The sequence below is a fragment of the Rhinolophus sinicus genome, chromosome 15 (genome assembly GCF_057876585.1).
Source record: "Rhinolophus sinicus isolate RSI-liver-muscle chromosome 15, RSI-T2T, whole genome shotgun sequence".
In the NCBI taxonomy this organism is placed as follows: Eukaryota; Metazoa; Chordata; class Mammalia; order Chiroptera; family Rhinolophidae; genus Rhinolophus; species Rhinolophus sinicus.
Window position 1 is genome coordinate 110,418,313 of NC_142515.1, and position 19,438 is coordinate 110,437,750.

The 19,438-nt window shown below is 37.4% G+C and overlaps 2 protein-coding genes across 8 annotated transcripts in view; one reads left to right on the top strand and one right to left on the bottom strand.

The window, feature by feature from the left end:
* The window catches only part of ARFIP1 (ARF interacting protein 1), an 83,110-nt gene extending 79,311 nt beyond the window's left edge, over positions 1-3,799 (bottom strand). Inside the window, exon 1 of one of the 7 annotated variants that reach the window (XM_019722679.3) lies at positions 3,562-3,799. The gene's annotated coding sequence lies outside the window, so the exon portion shown is untranslated. Of the gene's footprint in view, positions 1-3,429 lie in introns of all 7 variants that reach the window. The other 6 variants (XM_019722663.3, XM_019722648.3, XM_019722656.3 and 3 more) reach the window with 6 other exon arrangements.
* Positions 3,800-11,089: 7,290 nt separating this feature from the next.
* TIGD4 (tigger transposable element derived 4) lies at positions 11,090-12,912 on the top strand. Its single transcript, XM_019722622.3, has one exon. The coding sequence runs from the start codon at positions 11,234-11,236 to the stop codon at positions 12,770-12,772; it is 1,539 nt and encodes a 512-aa protein (XP_019578181.3). The 5' UTR covers positions 11,090-11,233; the 3' UTR covers positions 12,773-12,912.
* The last annotated feature ends 6,526 nt before the right edge of the window (positions 12,913-19,438 follow it).

The following is a 19,438-nucleotide window of genomic DNA, read 5'->3' on the forward strand; positions in this document are numbered from 1 at the left end:
AGATTTGAGCAATTTCCAGCAATACCAGCCTACAACTATCCTAAGATGAAGGTTTAGAAGTAATGGGGTAGAGGGGGGTAAAAGATGGAGGGAAGAAAAAGGACCAAACGAAAGAGAGAAAGAAAATACATACTTTTGTTTTGTAGAGAATAGCTGGGAACCTGCAAGAGCTATTCAATGGCTTCCATGACCGCCTAAAGCTTGTAGCGACCAAAGATAACAAGATCATTTTCACATTCTCTTGTTTTGCAGTTTTTTTCATACATCCTATAACTAATGCTGGTGCATATCTTTTAGACTGTCACGGTCCCTCATTCACCATCTTCCATATCATGTGGAACTACTCTTTCCAGTCTGTACAAATATTTTTAGTTTTTCATCTATAGCCATATTATCTTAAATTCACTGTTGACTTTACTCCTTACTTCATCTCAAATTTATCATTCTGGAATGTATTTATACCTCCAGACTTTCACAATGCCGAGTTTGTTTATTACTTAAAACCTTTATTTTCACATTTTTCACCCCTCATATGTCACAATACACACACATACACACACACACACACACACACACACACCACATACAGATTTATACCCATCCCCATGGGAAAAGTCTATCAAATAACATCACAAATTTATTTCTTTTTGTCAGTATGACATTCAATCAGGTGTTCATCCACTGAAGGTAAATAAAGGAAAAGATCTTCTTTTCTTAACATCTGATAGAAAATCAGGTGAGATAGATACCCCAAACTCATCCCAAAAAAAGATGTAAAGGAAATACAGCAGAAGCAGTCTAGCGTAGTAGCTAAGAGCTCACAGACTGGAGTCAGACAACCTAGGTTCAATCCTATCTCTACCAGTCTAATTCTGAGCAGATTAATTTAGCTCAGTTAATCATTCAACATCATTAGTAATCACTTAGTTTCTTCCTCTATAAAAATGGGGATTTCTATAAAAATAAAGTTGCTGTATTAGATGAGATAATCATGTAAAGCACTTAGCATAATCCCTGGCATGCAATAAACAATCGAATGTTAATTGTTGTTACGGTGTTATCTTCTGACTTTGTCCTTATATTAGAAGGAAACTAAGTTAGCATAATCTACTCTTTATAAAATTATGTTTTCTGCACCTACAAGTAAGAATGCTAGACAGAGGGAAAATTATTTTATTTTGTGAGCAGAAGAAACTGGTTACTCTATATGGATTATTATTTTATTTTGTGAGCAGAAGAAACTGGTTACTCTATATGGATTACTCTATATGAGCTGTATAGGTCTCTACAAGTTGTAACATTCTATGAAACAAGGATCAAACACTTAGAATTTCAATCCTTGATCTACAAACACTTCACAACCAAAGCAGTAAATTCAAATATGCACTCTAGACTGACATTAAGTTTGGAAGGATACAAGTTATTCATAAGAGAAAACGATCCTTAAGATACCTAATATAGAATAGAGAGCAAGAGGATTTCAAGATAAGCAGCAACATACTAAAAGCTTATAGACCACACTAGTGAAACATTTTATTTATCCTTTCTAGCAAAGCCAAGGCCAGAGTAGATGCTTCAAGTGACAAACAAGAAAATGAAAGCAAAATGCAACCAGAATTTAAATTTTTTACACTAAATTGTATCTAGCAGGTTGGTGATATTTAATATGTATTTTTAAAAATAATAAACATATTAATTTATAAATCCACTGGATCTCCACAGCATTGGCCACAAACAGCTATCCCTAAAAAGAAACCTCAAAACCGCAAATCAGGAACTGAAGTAGGCAGTCTTACTTCCTTCTCTAGGTGTAGGAAGGAATTTAGAAACACTGACATTTTGTTAGAGATTTCAGTATAAAGCTAGAATCTCTGCATTCTACTCGCCCAAAACAAGCTATTTACAATTTGAAAAACAGCCCCACAAAAAGTTTTCATTATCTTCAATAAGACACTAAGACATGGTTATATATCTGGAGGTTACATATCTCATATATATACACACTTTATATATATATATATGTATATATGTATATATTTTATATACATACATACATAATTTGGAAGTTATATATCTCCTTTGAGAATCTGATTTTTAAAAAAATGGATTCGCCCCCCTCCCCCCCACCCCCAATGCACCTCTTTGCACTTAATTTCAGGGTTGGGGAATGAGTCGGACCACATAAACGATGTACCCCAAGACATAGCCCAGGATTAACATAATTTATTAATTTGAAAAAGTAACTGAGATAGAGATTTTAATCCAGAAAATAAGATTAGAAATATTTTCTACTGTTACAGATAATAAGTGTCAGACGGTAGTTGGGAGAAGGTGTTGGTCATTTTAAGCAAGGAAAACAAACACAGGACAAACGGAAGAAAAGTGGAATTAAAAAGGTACTAATATATAGTGTGTTGTAATCACTCTGAGATAGTAGCAGTGAAATGGCCAATTCCTGCAACCTTAACACAGGACTGATTTAAAGGTAACCAATTCCGGTGCACATTTCCATGCCCATGAAGTTAATTAAATGACAAACGTGAACACACCCTTGCAGGTGAAAGCACAAGTTTAGGAAAAGTCTTGCAAATCTTCCATATTTCCTTACCAAATAAGAGTTAAGGGGCTTACATACTTTAGTTGAAAACTAAGGGAGGGGAAAAGAAATCCTACAAGTGGGGGTGGCTCAAGGATTTGCAGGAAGTTAAACTACAAACTTTTTGAGATCAAAGGGCTCAACAGGGAGATAAGAACAAAACAAAGGAAGTAATAATAAAGGGAAAAAGCCTCCAGAAACTGTTCTTTAAAATACTAAAAAAAAAACCCTCTTTCCTTGTCCTAGACACGTAAACAGTAGTAACTTGGCAAAGAGGAACAGACGAGAAGACGACAGCACAACTTCCTTCCCGAACGCCAGCATTCCTTGGACGTCCCCACCAGCACAGTCGGGCTTGGGACACTTGTAAGCAAGGCTCCTCTCTGCAACACTGCCCGACGAACCTCTCGGGGGGACTCTCACTATCTCCCTTCCTCTCACTGAGGGAGAGAGGAAGTGGGGGGATGCAGGGAGAGGAGAGAAATGAAGGCTGGACACAAAACTTGGCGGTGCCCCACTCCGAGACTTAGTCGAGAAAGACGTGGATCCTGCAACCCCTTTTCGCATCCAGTGCAGGCAAAGCCAAGAGGGTGCCGCCCTGGAAGGACCAGCCCTCCCTCTTCCTCCGGCTGTTTCAGCGGACACACTCCGGGGGACAGGAGGATCGAAGGGGCAGAAACCAAAGGTCGAATACTTGGGCAGATATGGTACAGACTAAGGATAAAAGTGCCCTGTGCAAGTCCGGAACCCCAAAGGCAACGTGTCCGCCACCGCCAACCACGTCAGACTAGTCCTCCCCCGTCTCTTGCCAGGTGGGCCAGCTCCGCCCTCACCTGTCCGCTGGGAAACCGGCAGCTCTCACGTCGAGGATTATCTTTGCCGCTGCTCTCTGGAATCGTCTCAACCCTGAGAAGTGAGCGGAAACGCGACGGGGTACTTTTCCTCTTTCCCCTCCCCCCACGCACCTCGGCTCCAGTGGGGCGGGGAGCAACTGCAGCTGTCACAGCCTCACACTGACCAACCGCCGAGGACACAGGCCGGCGATCTTCCCACCCGGCCTACGACACCAGCACCGAGAGGAGCGTAGCCGGAAGTGAGGAGACCGGAAGTAGCGCTGTCCAGGGCCCTGGACGGCCTCTCTCTTCCTCAATCTCGCCAGGCCCGGCCACGTCTCTATGGTGCCAGCGCTCCTCCCCCAAGGCCCCCTCCGCCCCTCTCCAGAGGCTGGCCCCGCCCCTCCACTGCGGCCTTAGCAACCACATCCGGGGCTCCGCTTCTGCCGTTGCCCGGGTAATTTTCTAGCTGTGGCGGAATCACCGAGGTCTGCCGGGGTTCCCATACACCTGCCAGAGCTCCCATACACCTTTCAGAGCGGGGAGCTTGCGGAAGGGCGCGCGGGCCTGATCTAGAGTGGTCGCAGGTCTCCAGGAGCCCTCAGCAGTCCTTCTTTCTCACGCACACACCCCAGCCTCACGTGTTAGGCGTCCCCCCAACACACGGTGAGCCGGTGGCGGGAGGGTGGAAGTGGACGTAGCTCACCGCCACGCATGTCATCGGAGAACCAAACCTTCTTTCTGAGCTGCGGGGTAGCGCGGAGGTTATTCCAGTCCCGCGGGTGGGGTGGGGTGGGAGGGTGCAGGGAAGGCGGGGTTAAGGGAGCAGACGGGATGCAGGCACCTTCCCTCACTTCTTCAGTGCCTAAAGGGCCCCCCTCCGCTACGTCACTCATGCCCACCCCTTTCAGGAAGACCAGACCCCCACGCCTGGCATCTCTGAGTTCTTGTTACTTGCTCCGTCTTTGTGATCACTTTCTGCTCTGCTCGCTCGCTGATAGTGGATCCCCGGTACTTTTCTTTCCTGCTCTTCTTTCTTTGTCCAGACGACCGATTTCTGCTTTCTTGCTCGCCCAGTTATTTCGTAAGTAGATGACTGCTCTGTCTACAGAAATCGCTGACAATCCCTTCTGTCAGAGGCCTTCGTCGTTTCCTAAGTCGAGGCCCCAGGCTGTACTTCGGGTGGCCTCCCTAGCCCCGGCACTGAATGGAGGGAACGTATGGCTCCGCAGTGCTGCCAGGCATAGCTGAAACTCATTACATACAGCTGATCCATCCACACACATCTCCCTTCAAGGTGCTGGACTGCTTTTCCTTTGACAGCCGTGGATGCTCTTTTTTGCCGCCATTTCACTTGTGGAAATTAGAAGGCTAACAGTGCCCCCCGTAGGGTTTACTTTTTTTGGTACTTCTCACCTGCCTTTACTTGTCACATTAGTTGACAAGACACTCTTAATAACTAAATGCCCAAAGGCAGAACTCTGCCTCTACTAATTTCTGGGAAATTTCAGCCCAGTGAACAGTATATCCCTGTACAGATATCTTCCCCGTACCTGTGAATAGTGAATACCCAAGACACCACAAATGTTTCAAAAGTAAAATAACAGTGTTTATTGTCTGAGATCTCCAGGACACCTCTTCTGACAAAAAACAGTACTTAAATCCCAAGTATAAATTTGTGTGGCGGAATCACTTGTGTATAAGAGCCCCTTATCTTCAATGGTTCTATCCTTAAAAGAAAAGACCAAATGCATATGACAAGTCACTCAACTTCAGTTCCATAACTTATTGTGGACTCTGCTGTTCAAAGCCATCCTGTTAGTCTTCTCAACAATAAAAGGATCCCAATGAAAATAATCACTGCTCTTACCGTGTAGGAACAGAATAGAATTCAGTAGCTACCTACAAGTGTTATTCTTAGGGTTTCAAAAGGGTGAGTAGGAAGAGGTAGCGCGCAGGGGTGCTTGACTGATGTGTACTGAACTGTTTGAGCGGGCTGGTGCTTTAAGGATTCCTGCTGGCTGTCCTGAGTTTGGGGATGCGTAGCTTACTACAATTAGTCTAACTATTAGTCTGTTACACTGAGAGATGTTTCTTATATTAGACAGGTGGACACCTGCTTTCGTTGTTAGCTGGATGGTTTTCTTGGAAGCTGCTGATGTTTTTGATAGAGATTCTGATGGAACTACTTGGAAGTAATGCTCACTTCTTCTTGATGAAGGTGCTATGAATCATGTTAGGCACCTTTTAGTCCAGTGTGATTCTGGTACTGTGTATGATTAGTCCTCATACACAGTGTATGTTCTGCAAAGCTATACACAGGATTCATCTTCCCAGGACTTCTGCTGCCCCAAGGAAAATGAGAATGTAGGTTGGCTTGAAGAAAACACTGGAAGCTACTTCAGCGAGTGATAGAAAACTGAAATTCTAGCACTTTCTTAGGGAAAAGGAAGCAATAACAGGTATTCTGTGGATATGGGGGAAAAATTTTCATTCTAACTAAAAGATCTGATTTTCAATCTAACCCTGCTTAGACACGTCCCTCCTTCCTTCCTTTCTCTCCCTCCCTCCCTCTGCTCCCTCCTTCCCTTCCTTCCTTCCTTCCTTCTTTCCTTCCTTCCTTCCTTCCTTCCTTCCTTTCTTCCTTTTTTCTCTTTCTTTCCCTAGAGCTTAGGGAATTCTACCTGCCCATTCTCTTTAGGAAGAATAGATAATAACTTCTCTCAGTTGGCAATTATGTTTGGAGAGGTAAGAAAAAGAATAGCTGCCTGCCATATATGCTTATGATGGGGATTTTCTACTTATGTACCTTTGCACTATTATTGGCTATTATTCAGCTTTCAAAAACTCAGGTACCATTTATTCCTTTGGCTTGAGGAGAACTCTATCAGCCTGTCTTTCATTATTGACCAGGAAGGAAATGATGCAACAGGTTCAAGGACATTGTTAATATTCCTTTCTGAATGAAGCAAAGGTGCATGCGACCTTTTCTCTTTGCTTTAGATTTTGAACATTGATACTGCTTATCAATATCACTTCCTCAAGAGAAAGGGGAAGATGCTACCTTTAGATCTTTTCTGGGGGAATTCTGGAAATGTTGCAATAATTTCGTCACCCTTTATCAACATCTCCCTTTTTATGGAGAGATATTTGTTGTTGATTGCACAGTGTAATTCTCTGGAAGCAAACCCTTTACTAGAGGATAATGATTAATGGAACACTCAAAAAAAAAGCCCATGAATAGTAGAATGAGTAGAACATAAGAGTAGAAATTATTTTCACTACGAAGAGATAAAAACTGAACTTACTCATAATTACATTACCTAGAGTTAACATTCAACATTTTGGTTAATGTCTTTCTCCCATGTTTATATATTTTTCTTCATTTATTTAACAAATTTTTACTGAGAGCTTTCTATTTGCTGAGCAGTAAGCAATGGAGGAGTAGCCATGAGTCTCTGGCCTCATGTAACTTTCAGTGTATGTTGTATTTGTTGGCATACAGTTTTGTATTTTGCTTTTTTCACTTAATATGTTAGAGAATTTTCCTCATATCATGTATTCTTCTGTAATGGCTCAGTAGTATTTTAGCATATAGATTTTCCTGAATTTATTTGCCTAAGACTTTTGGTTACACATTTAGGTTATTTCCAGTTTTGTCTATAATTATAAAACAACAACATGAGTAATAGTCTTGTATGGTAGAGTTCTAAGATGACTTCCAATGACCCTCACCTTGTATAATTTCCTTCCCTTGCAGACAGAATAGAATATCATTCCCTTGATTATGTTATATTATATACAAAAGGAATTTTGTAGATGTAATTAAGGTTATTAATCAGTTGACTTCGAGATAATCAAAAGGGTGAGCCGGAACTGATTTCATGGGCCTTTTAAGTGCAGAGAGTTTTCTCCTGTTGGTGGCAGCAGAGGAAGTCAGAGAGATTGGGAGCATGAGAGAGATTTGACATGAGGAAGGTTCTCTGTTGCTGAAAAGGTAAGCACTGGATATAGGCCTCTAGGAGCTGACAGCAATCTCTGCTGACAGTCAACAAAAAACCAGGGACCTTAGTCCCATGGCCTCAAGGAGCTAAAATCTGCAAATAACCTGAATGACCTTGAAAGCTGATTCTTCCCCAGAGCCTCCAGATAAGAGCCCTGCCTGACTGACATCTTGATTTCTTCCTTGTGAGACCCTAAGCCGACGACCCAGTTGAGCCACCTGGATTTCTGATGTACAGGACTGAGATAATAAATGGCTATTGTTTGAAGCCACTAAATGTGTAATCATTTCTTCTGTAGTAATAGAAAATGAATACATTTGTAAGCTAGATTTTTTACATCTATAATTATTCTTTTGGGATAATAGCCTAGGTATGGAACAGCTGGACAAAAGTTTTGCACATTTTAAAGGTTTTTATATCATATTGCTAATTTGCCCTCCGTAAGCTTTGTACCAATTTATGTGTCTATGTTACTGCATCCTGTTAAACACTAGATACCATTCTAATAAGCAAAAACAAAAACAAAAAGGTATCTTCTATTTTGAAAGAAGATTTACATTGCTCTTATTCACAGTAGAGTTGACCATTGTTTTCTTAATTTGGGGTTCAGTTGGTAAGTCTTTTTTAGTAAATGCCTATTCTTCAGTTAGTTTTACTGTTCATATGGAGAAAACAGTCCCAAACATATAGTACAGCATTTCTCTGCCATAATATTGTCAAGGGGTGGAATGATTAACAAGCTTAATTGAGAGAATGTGTACTTCTGAGAAATATTAGCTGCTGTCATAATTCCTGCAAAAAACATCCCAGATGTTATACTGTAGGAGAATAGAAAATGTCAGCTTCATTGTTTAGGCAGAAGGTGCCTTATTCTTTTCTAGGGAAAAAGTCTAGCTTGTCTGATTTGGCATTAGAAATGTGATTGTTTCAGGAATGACGATATATTGTATCTTACCATGGAAAATAATAGCTTTGTCTACTATTTTAGAAGAAAATATATACCATTAACTATCAGAAAAAAACTAATTATTTTCCTAAATAAACATATCACTATTTTCAATTTGATCAAGATAACCAGTAATCTCTGATTATGTATATTACATTGCTTTATTTGGGATGGGGTAATGGAGAAAATCCAAGTTACTTTTTCTGTAATCCTTGTTATTTGAGATGATAGGGTTTCTTTCTAACAAATTAAATAAGACAGAAGGAAAAAAGGAAGGAATAAAGAAAAAAAGAAAGGAGGAAAGAACAAAAGAAAGAAGGGAGAGAGAAGTTGGGAGATTAAAGAGTAGTTTTGCTTGGTTCTTGCTACCTCAATTTCTGGATTGGTGTCTTCCTAATAAGAACAAGATACTTCAAAATTTTTATTTTGAAATAATTGTAGATTTAAAAGAAATTGCAGAAAAAGATATAGGAGATCCCATATATGAACAAGATTTCTTTTTTTTAGTTGAATGGTCAAATATTATTTACTTAAAAAAGTCAACCCTCCGTAGGTTGCTATTTGTGTTCAAAGAATTCATAATGGCCTGTTCTTTTATGGAGGCCTGACATTGCTTTTTTTTGTTTTGTTGTTTGGTTAGGTTTGGTTAGGCATCAAAAATCAAAATGCTGACTTGGCTTGGTGCTAAGGGCATAGAATGTGTAACTATTATCAGAGGAGGCTACATCAGTGTGATTCAAGGACCCTATAATATAGTGAAAAAATGGTAAACTAGATACTAGAAAGCCTGGATTCTGGACTGCATTCAACTACATTATAACTATATGAGCTTTGAAATCCATTTTCACCTTCCTCCTGAGTGTTTTGAATATAGGAAGTAAAGCAGTTTGGAAACTAAAGCCTAGGCTATCATAATTATTATTGAGACAATTTTGCAGTAATAAGAACAAACTCCTTTACTGGTTGTAATTCCAATGATACAAATTACTTCTTTGATTTGGACAACAAAGCCAGAGGAATTCTGATAAGAAGTTTTTTTCAAAAAATTTGCAAAAAAAAGCATGTGTCCTCTTGGAACTTGGGAGGACAGAGAGAAAAACTAGAAGGATGGAGTGCCCACACTATTTCACACAGCAATAACACCCACTCGTCAAATTAGCTTATTACCCCGGCCTACAGTAGGCCGAAAGCCTATAGGTAGGGGAAACCCCACCTGGGAAGGTAGGGGCAAGCCTGTCTAGGTCCTGTGACTGTTCTCACAGTACAGTTCGGTTTAAGAAGCTCAGATCTAGTGTATATTGTAAATATGTGAATTTCTAGATTTACACAGCCAAAGGGACATTAGAGAGAAGATAATGATGAGATCATCACCAAACATTTATTGAACCTCGTAAGGTGCTAAATACTAAGTGCTTTACACTTTCTCATTGAATCCCATTGAATGTGCAATAATCCTATGAGATAGATGCTACAGTTAACCCCTATTTTACGAATAAGGAAGTTTAGGTCAAATGATTGAGTAAACTACCCAGGATCATGTAAGTACTAAGTGGAAGGGTCACTTGTCAATTCAAGTGTGTCTGCACCAAAACCCTTATCCTCACATGATAAGCCCATGGTCACTCTCCTTCCTTTTAGTCCAGGTCTTCTTCTACATTACATCCTCTTAATCATTTGTTTACTCCTATGCATTTTGTCAACTATTTCTGGCCTCTGTGCATCTAGCTAATGTGTCAAACTGATATAATAGTTATTAGGTTTTTAAGCTTTTAGATAGAATAAGATTTCGATTTTTAAACTATGTAATGAAATCATTTGATTTGATTTTTTGGTGAAGCATTTTCTACTAGACTCCTATAAAGGAGACACTGACTCCCACGTACTATTAAAAGTTGAACCTCGTGACTGCTGTCTGACTATGTTTTTCTTTTAGAGAAGTCGGAGGGGGCAGTCTGTGACTTCATGTAAAAAATAGCAACCAAAGATCTATCCAGCACCATTTTTAGTTCTTTAATTTTGGTAAGCCCACATTTTCAAAACAGATTAAATTTGTCTGGTTTATTTTGGAAGTATATATTACAAAGCATTCAAAGGCAAGTGAGAATTCGAATGCACAGAGCAGAGCTAAAGAGCTTTTTGCAGAGGCCCTTTGGTGGGTAAGCATTTCTCTTGCTTTGGTTACTGTATTTTCAGAAACGTAGTCCCATATTTTTAATATTAAAAGCATAACTAACTAGCATAAATATTCTTTTTGATATTCCATTGACATATTGCTAAAAATGCTGTTTGTTTGTTGTTGTTGTTTTACGTTTTCAAGAGACAGAAGATACACTGTCAAGCCCTAGAAGGATTCTACCATTTTCTTCTCTACCCTGAAGAGACTTGGATATTAATGGGTAACATTTTGCATGAAAATTTCTGAATGCTTTTTCTTCTTATCTCTGAGGCCTTCTGTGGAGAATTAATAGGAAGTTGAATGCGCAAATGGATAAAATGGATCGTCTTAAAGGATTGACATTCCAAAAATATATCAGCAGGACTGGACAGGTTTGACGTAATGAGATTTCTATTTTAGCTTGACTTTTGGAACTCTGAATAAACTATAAACTGAGCTACACACAGTCTTGGGAAGGAAGTTTCTCTTCTAAACTATTCTAGCTGCATATAACATTTTTCTTATTTAGAGCCTTTGAAAAAAATCTATTTAGTCATCAATTTCCAGAGGGATAAGATGATTAGACATGTACCAACTTTTAATATATAAAGCAGCAATTTATGTCTTACTGGTAAAAAAATTTAATTAAAGAAATAGACAATAGGAAGAGGAGAAATCTCTGTATAGGCACTGGCTGAGATGGCAGAAGCTTCTGTGGATGGTTCAACTCTGCCCGTAACAGTGAAGAAAAAGAAAAGTCTATCCATTGAAGAAAAGATTGACATCATAAATGCTGTAGAAAGTGGCAAGAAAAAAGCAGAGATTGCAGCTGAATATGGAATAAAGAAAAATTCATTGTCTTCTATTATGAAGAATAAAGATAAAGTTCTAGAAGCCTTTGAATCTCTGAGATTTGATCCAAAGAGAAAAAGACTGAGAACTGCTTTTTACACAGATCTGGAAGAAGCATTGATGAGGTGGTACAGAATTGCTCAGTGTCTAAATGTACCAGTTAATGGTCCAATGCTGCGTCTGAAAGCTAATGATTTTGCTCAGAAACTGGGACATAATGATTTTAAGTGCAGTAATGGTTGGCTGGATCGCTTTAAATCCAGGTATGGTTTAGTATTCAGAGCTCAACCTGTAGAAGCTACAGGTATATCAGTAGACCCTTCAACTGTCTGGCACCAAAATGTACTTCCTTATTATTTAAATGATTATCATCCTAAAAATGTTTTTAATATAAAAGAGACTGGGCTGCTTTATCGAATGTTACCTACGAATACATTTGCATTTAAAGGAGAAACATGCTCAATTGGGAAGTTATGCAAAGACAGAATAACTCTGATGGTTGGGTCAAACATGGATGGCTCAGAGAAACTTCCTTTACTGATCATTGGAAAAAACAGAAATCCACATTGTTTCAAAGGTATAAAATCTTTGCCTGTGTATTATGAAGCTAACAGAATGGCGTGGATGACCTCGGATATATTTGAACAATGGATGAGGAAGCTTGATGAGAAATTTCAAGCCCAGCAACGAAGAGTGGTGATTTTTGTTGATTCTTTTCCTGCACATCCAGAGGTAAAGAACCTAAAGTCCATTGAGTTAGCATTTTTTCCATCATGTTTATCTTCCAAATTTATAGCTATGAAACAAGGTGTTATTAAAAGCCTTAAAATCAAATATCGACATTGTCTTATCAAGAAATTTTTAAGTTCTGTTGAAAGCAGCAAAGAATTTACATTTTCCCTACTAGATGCAGTTGATACATTGCATCTCTGTTGGAGGGCTGTATCCCCAGAGATTATTGTTAAGAGCTATGAAGAGGCAGGATTTAAATCTCAGCAGGGAGAAAGTGACAAAACAAATGCAGAGACGGAGAAGGGTCTTGATTTGGTTGCTCATGCCCAAGCAGCAGGAGTGGAATTTCCTGAAGGTTTATCTCTAGAAGAGTACGCTGCCCTGGACGATGATTTGGAGACCTGTGAAGTGGCACCAGATGGTGATACGGTGTGGGCCAAAGAAAGTAAATCAGAAGAAAGTGTATTTTATACTTCTGACGAAGAAGATGATGCAGGATCTCTGGGAACTGAACTCCCTTTACCATCAAAAAATGAGGCAATAACTGCTTTAGATACTCTTAAAAATTTTTTTAGAAGTCAGGATATGAATGATGGGCTTCATAATTCTTTAGCAGACCTTGAAATTTTTATTAACTCTTTGCCATCTAAGTAATTACTTATTGTACAACATCTGAAGAGTAATAGCTTTTCCTGATGTATTTTACTATATGAGATCTGTAAAGGGAAAATACCACTTAAATGTAAAAAAATGAAAAACTAGTAATCTTTGGTTTAATTGCAAAGGTCTTTGGTCTGAATAGCAAAGTTCCCTAGGTAGATTAAATAATGATTAAGTAAGTAAAAAGTTTGAATTTAAATTTAGCAAGATTCTGGAAAGTAGAAATGTGTTTCAGAGGCCTTGTACTTATAATAAAATATATGGTATGTATGTTAAAAAATAAACTCTCCAGCTATCTGATTCATACAGGGTGAACTGGTGTTGCTATTTTCTCTCTCTCTCTCTCTTTTTTCTTATGTTCAGATCATGTTCCAGAATATTTTACTTTATCTACCTCATCTAAGAAACAAAATATCTATTATTGTTTATCTATTTTTATAAATACACATATATGCCATATATATTCTAACTAGACTCATAGGTGTCAAGTATTAACTTTAAATTACTTAATGTTTCTCATAATCTTCCTAATAAGAATAATCTTCCTAATAAGAAATTAAGAAAAACTACTGAAAATAAAATCTGAACTAATTATACACCAAAATGATTAAAAATTTATATCTTAACTATTTTAAACTTATTTCTGTATAAGGTTAAACAAAAGACTGTGACTTTAACAGATTTTTTTTGTCATCGATAACCAGAAGATGATATGGATTCTTCCTAAATATTTGTATGTATATGTTTGTATCTAATAGAAAAATACATTATTGAAACACTAAATTCTTATAATATTTATATTTTAATAAGACTACTCTCAAAAGTATATCTGAAGATTACATATGCTGTTACTAGAAAAGAAAATATCTTATATGGTTCTTAGAGAATTTTCTAATTTTAACAGCTGAAGCTTATGATCTGTAATATTTAATATTTTCTTGATTTTACTGAATTTTATTTTCAGGAAAAACTAAGTGTCCTTTCAGCATATTCTAATGTATTTCATCCCTCCCCCACCCATCTATGGTAACATTTTGGATTAAATTTCTTTTTGAGAAAGCTTTATCTACAGAATGTTTTAAAATATTGTATGAAATTATTTACTCTTTATACATAAAATAGCCTTTAAACAGTAGAAATACAACAATGTGACAGACTTTTCTATTGTTAAATTTTATGCTTATTTAACTTACAGCTAATTTAGGGTCCTCTTTGAAAAATATTTTGAAAAATGTAAAATGTTATACAAATTGTTTTTATTATGAATTATTATTAGTCTGCCAACAAAAGACACATTTGGAAGGAAATATTTATAGAAAATATTTTTTTTTTACTATTGATTTACTCTGTTTTGAGATTTAGTAATAGCAAGACTTAGAAATGTATTAATAAAGTTTCTTTTAGAGTGAAATATGCATGTATATATTTCCTCCAAGTTAAGCCCAATCAAAATCTCAATGTAGGTTTGTTGAAAACTGCTAATAAATATTATGTATCAATATCGAAAAATTTTGAGAAAAATATTGATTATTTGACTTACCACAAGTTTAAACAACATGGTATAGGTCATCAAAAGAATAATGTATGATGTCTAGGAAAAGACAAAGAATTTATCATATGATAAAAATAGTTTTTAAATTAGTGGTGAAAAAGATGGATTATTCAATAAGTGATATTGGGGAAACTGGCTAACAATGTAGGATTTTTTTTAAATTGTGTATTGAAATGAACTCTTGGAAGGAAGAAAAGAAGGAAGGAAGAAAGAAAGGAAGGGAGGAAAAGGAGAGGGAGAGAAGGAAAGAAACTTGCAAATACTAGGAAAATATAGGTAAATGTAAATATTTTAATATTTTAATAGGGAAGATCTTTTAAAGAGTGGGACACTCAAGTAAAATCATTGAGCATAAAATAGTAAAAGTATGAAAATATTTTCAACATCACTAGAAATCAAAGAAATGCAAGGAAAACATGGGATATATTTGGGGGGGACTGTCACATTAGACAAGATTGTAAAGAATGATAATAGGCAAAGCATAGAGATGTAAATACACTATTGTCAGAAATATCAATTGGTACACTCTGTTATGATTATAGCTGACATGTATTAAATGCTTAGTAATCACCAGACATTATTCTAAGTGTTTTGCATGTGTTACCTCACTTAATTCTCCGGATAAATCCAACTGTTATAATTCCCATTTTACTGCTGAGAAATATAGCTAATGAATGACAACTAGGATTCAAACCCAGAAAGTCTGACTTAGATATATATTGTACATGATGTAAATTTATCCTAACAAAACAAAAATACCAAGGACATTTGTTGTAGTGTACACACGTCTATAGTCCCTTATCCAAAACCCTAGGAGCATACAGGGTCAGACAATTAAATTCACGAACTCATCCTAGAAAAAGTGCTACATACCTCATTGCTGAATATCATAACGGTCAACTTTGAAGTACTCCCCTTGGGAAGTTATGCACTGACACCAGTGCCTAGTCCACCCTTCAAAACAATTTTGGAACTCTTTTTCTGAAACGGCCATCAAAGTTGTCATCACATTACCCTTGATGTCCTGAATGTCATCAAAATGTCTTCCTTTCAATATTTCCTTTATCTTCAGGTAAAGAAAGAGGTCATTGGGGGCCAGATCAGGTGAGTAGGGAGGGTGTTCCAATACACTTATTTGTTTACTGGCTAAAAATTCCCTCACAGACAGTGCCGTGTGTGAGCTGGTGCATTGTCGTGATGCAAGAGCCATGAATTGTTGGCGAAAAGTTCAGGTCGTTTAACTTTTTCACGCAACCTTTCAGCACATCCAAATAGTAAACTTGGTTAACTGTTTGTCCAGTTGGTACAAATTCATAATGAATAATCCCTCTGATACAAAAAAAAGTTAGCAACATCGTTGCAACAAGTTAACGATGTCATATATTTCAGAATTCAGAATTTCTCAAATTTGGAAAAGATAATGTGTATGTGGGGAACTAGGGCAACATGGCACAATCTAACATTAACAATTTTGCGGGGAACATATTCATATAAAGTCAGATGTGTAAAGGTTATAAATAGCTTAATAGCATCATATAGATTTATTGCCAAATGAGTTCATGTCAGGTCAGAGCTTTTCATGTTTCAGAATTCAGATAAAAGATTGTGGTCTTATAGTAGCTTAAAAGAAATACAAAGTGCAATTACAAAAGACTGAAAACTATTTGAATGTTCTACAGGATTGATTAAATATACACGTTTATATTGAACGAAACATCAAGGTCTACACTTTTTATTTAACTTCTTTTACGTGGGTGTGTATGCAGATTTGCCTGTCTGAAGTAGATATTTTCTAAGTTTGACTTGTAAATTCTGGAACACAAATCTCTTCCTGTGATTCTCCTTGTTGAACATTTTACTATCACCACAAAGGCTAGAAAATTCCTTGCCAAGTTAAACAGGACCTATAACACGGTATTGAATTGGTGAAAAACAAGACTTGCAGGTTTAACGTACTATAAATTACATATTATCGTCATGCATTAGCCCAATTTAAGTCCAAAGAAATCAGTTTCCTTGATCAGAGAACTCTCAGAAAATTCTCAGCCAATGTGTCAGTGACAAAAATTGAAAGGATAGGGACCCCACTTCATTCCACTTTTATTTTTTATTTATTTTAAAAAACAATATCTTGATTTATTTCTTTAAAGGTGGGACTGTTGTAAAATCCCTTTATATCTCCCCCAACAGTACCTATTAAACACAAGCAGTCTATTGATATGATTAAGTATTTGCTCAATTGAAGAACTAAATGCAAAGTTAGAGTCTTGTTTCCCGTACTAGGAATAGACAGCAGAGCTTTGTTTACACCAACTTCCTCTTTGTATGTCACTAAACTCTCCTTGTGAATGCAGAGTAACTGCCTGTGTAACTGGCTGGTACCACGCCTTATTTCCTGTATTGCAAAACAGAGAACTCATCGTAGAGATTGGAGCCATTTTCACGTTTCTACCTGTCCCAATGAGAAACAACTCCCCCAAAAGACCCAGAATTGCATCTCTCAACTCTTGGAGTGGTTTGCAGAGATATTTGCCCGAGACCTATACTCTAAAATGAGTATCTCAGAGAATTTCATGATGTTCATGTAATTATTAGTTACCACAAAGTAAAGAAACAAAATAAACCGAATAACAAGAAAAAGATTCAGACCCATGCACTACAACCACATTAATTTCTTATAATTACTGTAAAGTCAGCCAATGATAAACTTGGAAAAAGAAGACTCATGTAATATCACAAGAGAATAATCATTAACTTGACGTACTCTAATTTTAAAATTTTAATTAAAAAGTGTAGAAAAATAATATACAATATATATTTGCCAATTTACATAATGTTGATATTATCACATTTGTTTCAGATTATCATATCTATCCTTTATTTATTCCTCAATGTAGTTTAGCTGCTACTGTATATTTTCCCTTTTTTCTGATTACTACTAGTATAGAAAAAAGCAAATGATTTTTGACTGTTTTGTGTCTAGTCACATCAGCAAAGTTTCTTATTAATTCAAGTATGTTTTCTAGCCAGAGTATTTCATTCTCAGTTACAAATAAAGATCACTTAACTGTTTCTTTTATTTGTATTAATTATTTTCTTCTTGCCCTACTGAAGGCCATGAAATAGTCCTCTGTATTTTCTTCTACTAGTTTATAAGTTTTGTTTTCATATTTAGATTTATTTTGTGTGGTATAAGGCAATCTCTCTAATCTTATTTTTCTTATAGGGGAAGTAACCACCATATATTGACTAGTTTACTGATTCATAATGCCTTTTCTATTTATATCAAGTTCCTGTGCGGGTACCCAGAGGTAATGCTGGGGAAGAGTTTAATTCCTACAATGTCTGAATCATTACCAAGAAGAAATTGTTTTAAACCAAAAGACAGTTATATTTAAGTGGAAAGATTTTTTTTTATTGTTTTTTTGTTATTGAATGGAAATGGGGGCTTGTGGACATATAAAGTTTACTTTAAAAAAAATTATTTCTGAATTCCTGGAGTACAGTGTGTATAAGTTAAGTCTCCTACAAGGCTAATAACCTTTCACAATATCGACTTATTCTTAGCTGTGGAATTTCAACTTTGAGTCTTTTCTTTCAAATTTGATCATTGTCTGCCAGATTCAATTATTCTCTTAAGGAAATAATACAAAATCTCTGGAAATTCAGATTTATCTTACCTAACTTATTTAGCTATTTAGGGGGTTTTCCAAAAAGAATTGATTCAAGCCTAGTCACTCTAAAGATTGTAGTAAAGAAAAAAAATGACTGTTCTAGAAAAGCCTATTGCGCTCAGTATACTAGGCACTGAGGATTTAATGGTAAGCGTGATAAAAACATCCCTGCCATCATGGAATTTGCAGTCTAGTTGGGGGGTGGGGGCAGACATTACTCAATAATGACACAAACAATACTCTGAAAGAATAGTCCCTGCTTCCGTGAAATCATATCTGGGATTTTGACCCAGTCTCAAGGTCAGGAAAGGAATCACTGAAGAAGTGTCAGGAACTGAGACCTGAGATTTTAATGAGAAAGAGGAGTTAACCAGGCAAGGGAGTTAAAAGAGAAGATATCCAGGCAAAGGTTCTGAGAGGGAAGGAGAGTGAATCAGTTAAGGAGCTGAAAGAAAGCATCTTGAGTGAGGGTAAGTGTGATGAGGTGGGTGGAGAGGCCAGGCCTTGCAGGAACTGCCTAAGTTAGGGCCAGTTAAGCATTAGCTATCTTATTTATAGGGGAAAAAAATGTAGGGGAAAAGGAGAAGACTGCCTATCTTTGTTTTCTAAAGACTTGGCCATCGCAGAATAATGGGATTCAGAATATAGCCAAAATGTTAGAGAGAAAGTTGAGTTTGAGAAAAGTGGAGTCTCTTGCCCAGATGAAAAAAGATTTCCTCTGGGTGTGGGGAGAAAAGAAAGAAAGGCCCTGAGAGCAGAGATCAATGGGCCACACAGTAATGAGAAAAGGATTAAAGCCAAGGTTACTGACAGGGACATTATTTGAAGGTCCAGGAACTACAGGGGCTGAGTTGGTTCTGCAGATGGCTCCGTCCCCCCTGGAATGGGCCCTGGAATGGACAGCGTCCTTTTCCTGGGTCTGGAGCTGCGTCACCCCTCCTCCCTCCTCACAGCACCCCAGGAAAGTCTTCCTTTGACAGCAGCCATTATTTGCTTGGTGACCACCTTGCAGAAAAGATTATAGTCTTAGCTCCAAGACCGTGGCAGATCCTGTCCACTTCCCCATGTGAGCAACCTACCTTTTAAATGCCCCAGAGAAGGCAGATGGGCCCTGAACACTTCGTGAGATGGTGGGGTGAGGATTTAAGATCCATGTCTACCTCCCATTGGCTGACCTTCCCACTCTACTCTGCCCATCGAAATTTAGTGAAGGCCCAGCTTACATCCGATGTCCTCTGGTAAGCTCCTACTTCCTACATTGATCTCATCTCAGAACTGGTAAAGTATTAATTCATTGAACCCTGAAGAACAGTGCATTAATAAAACATGAAGTGGTAGGGATTTCACAACCTAATTATTCAGAGTGAAAGTGCCCCTCACCTCCCAATACACACTCCTATAGTAGTGAAACTATTTCCTTTATGCAAATAGTAT

What these genes read in the sequence shown, in the direction of transcription:
- TIGD4 (XM_019722622.3), top strand. Translation starts at nt 11,234, where the DNA reads ATGGCAGAAGCTTCTGTGGATGGTTCAACTCTGCCCGTAACAGTGAAG.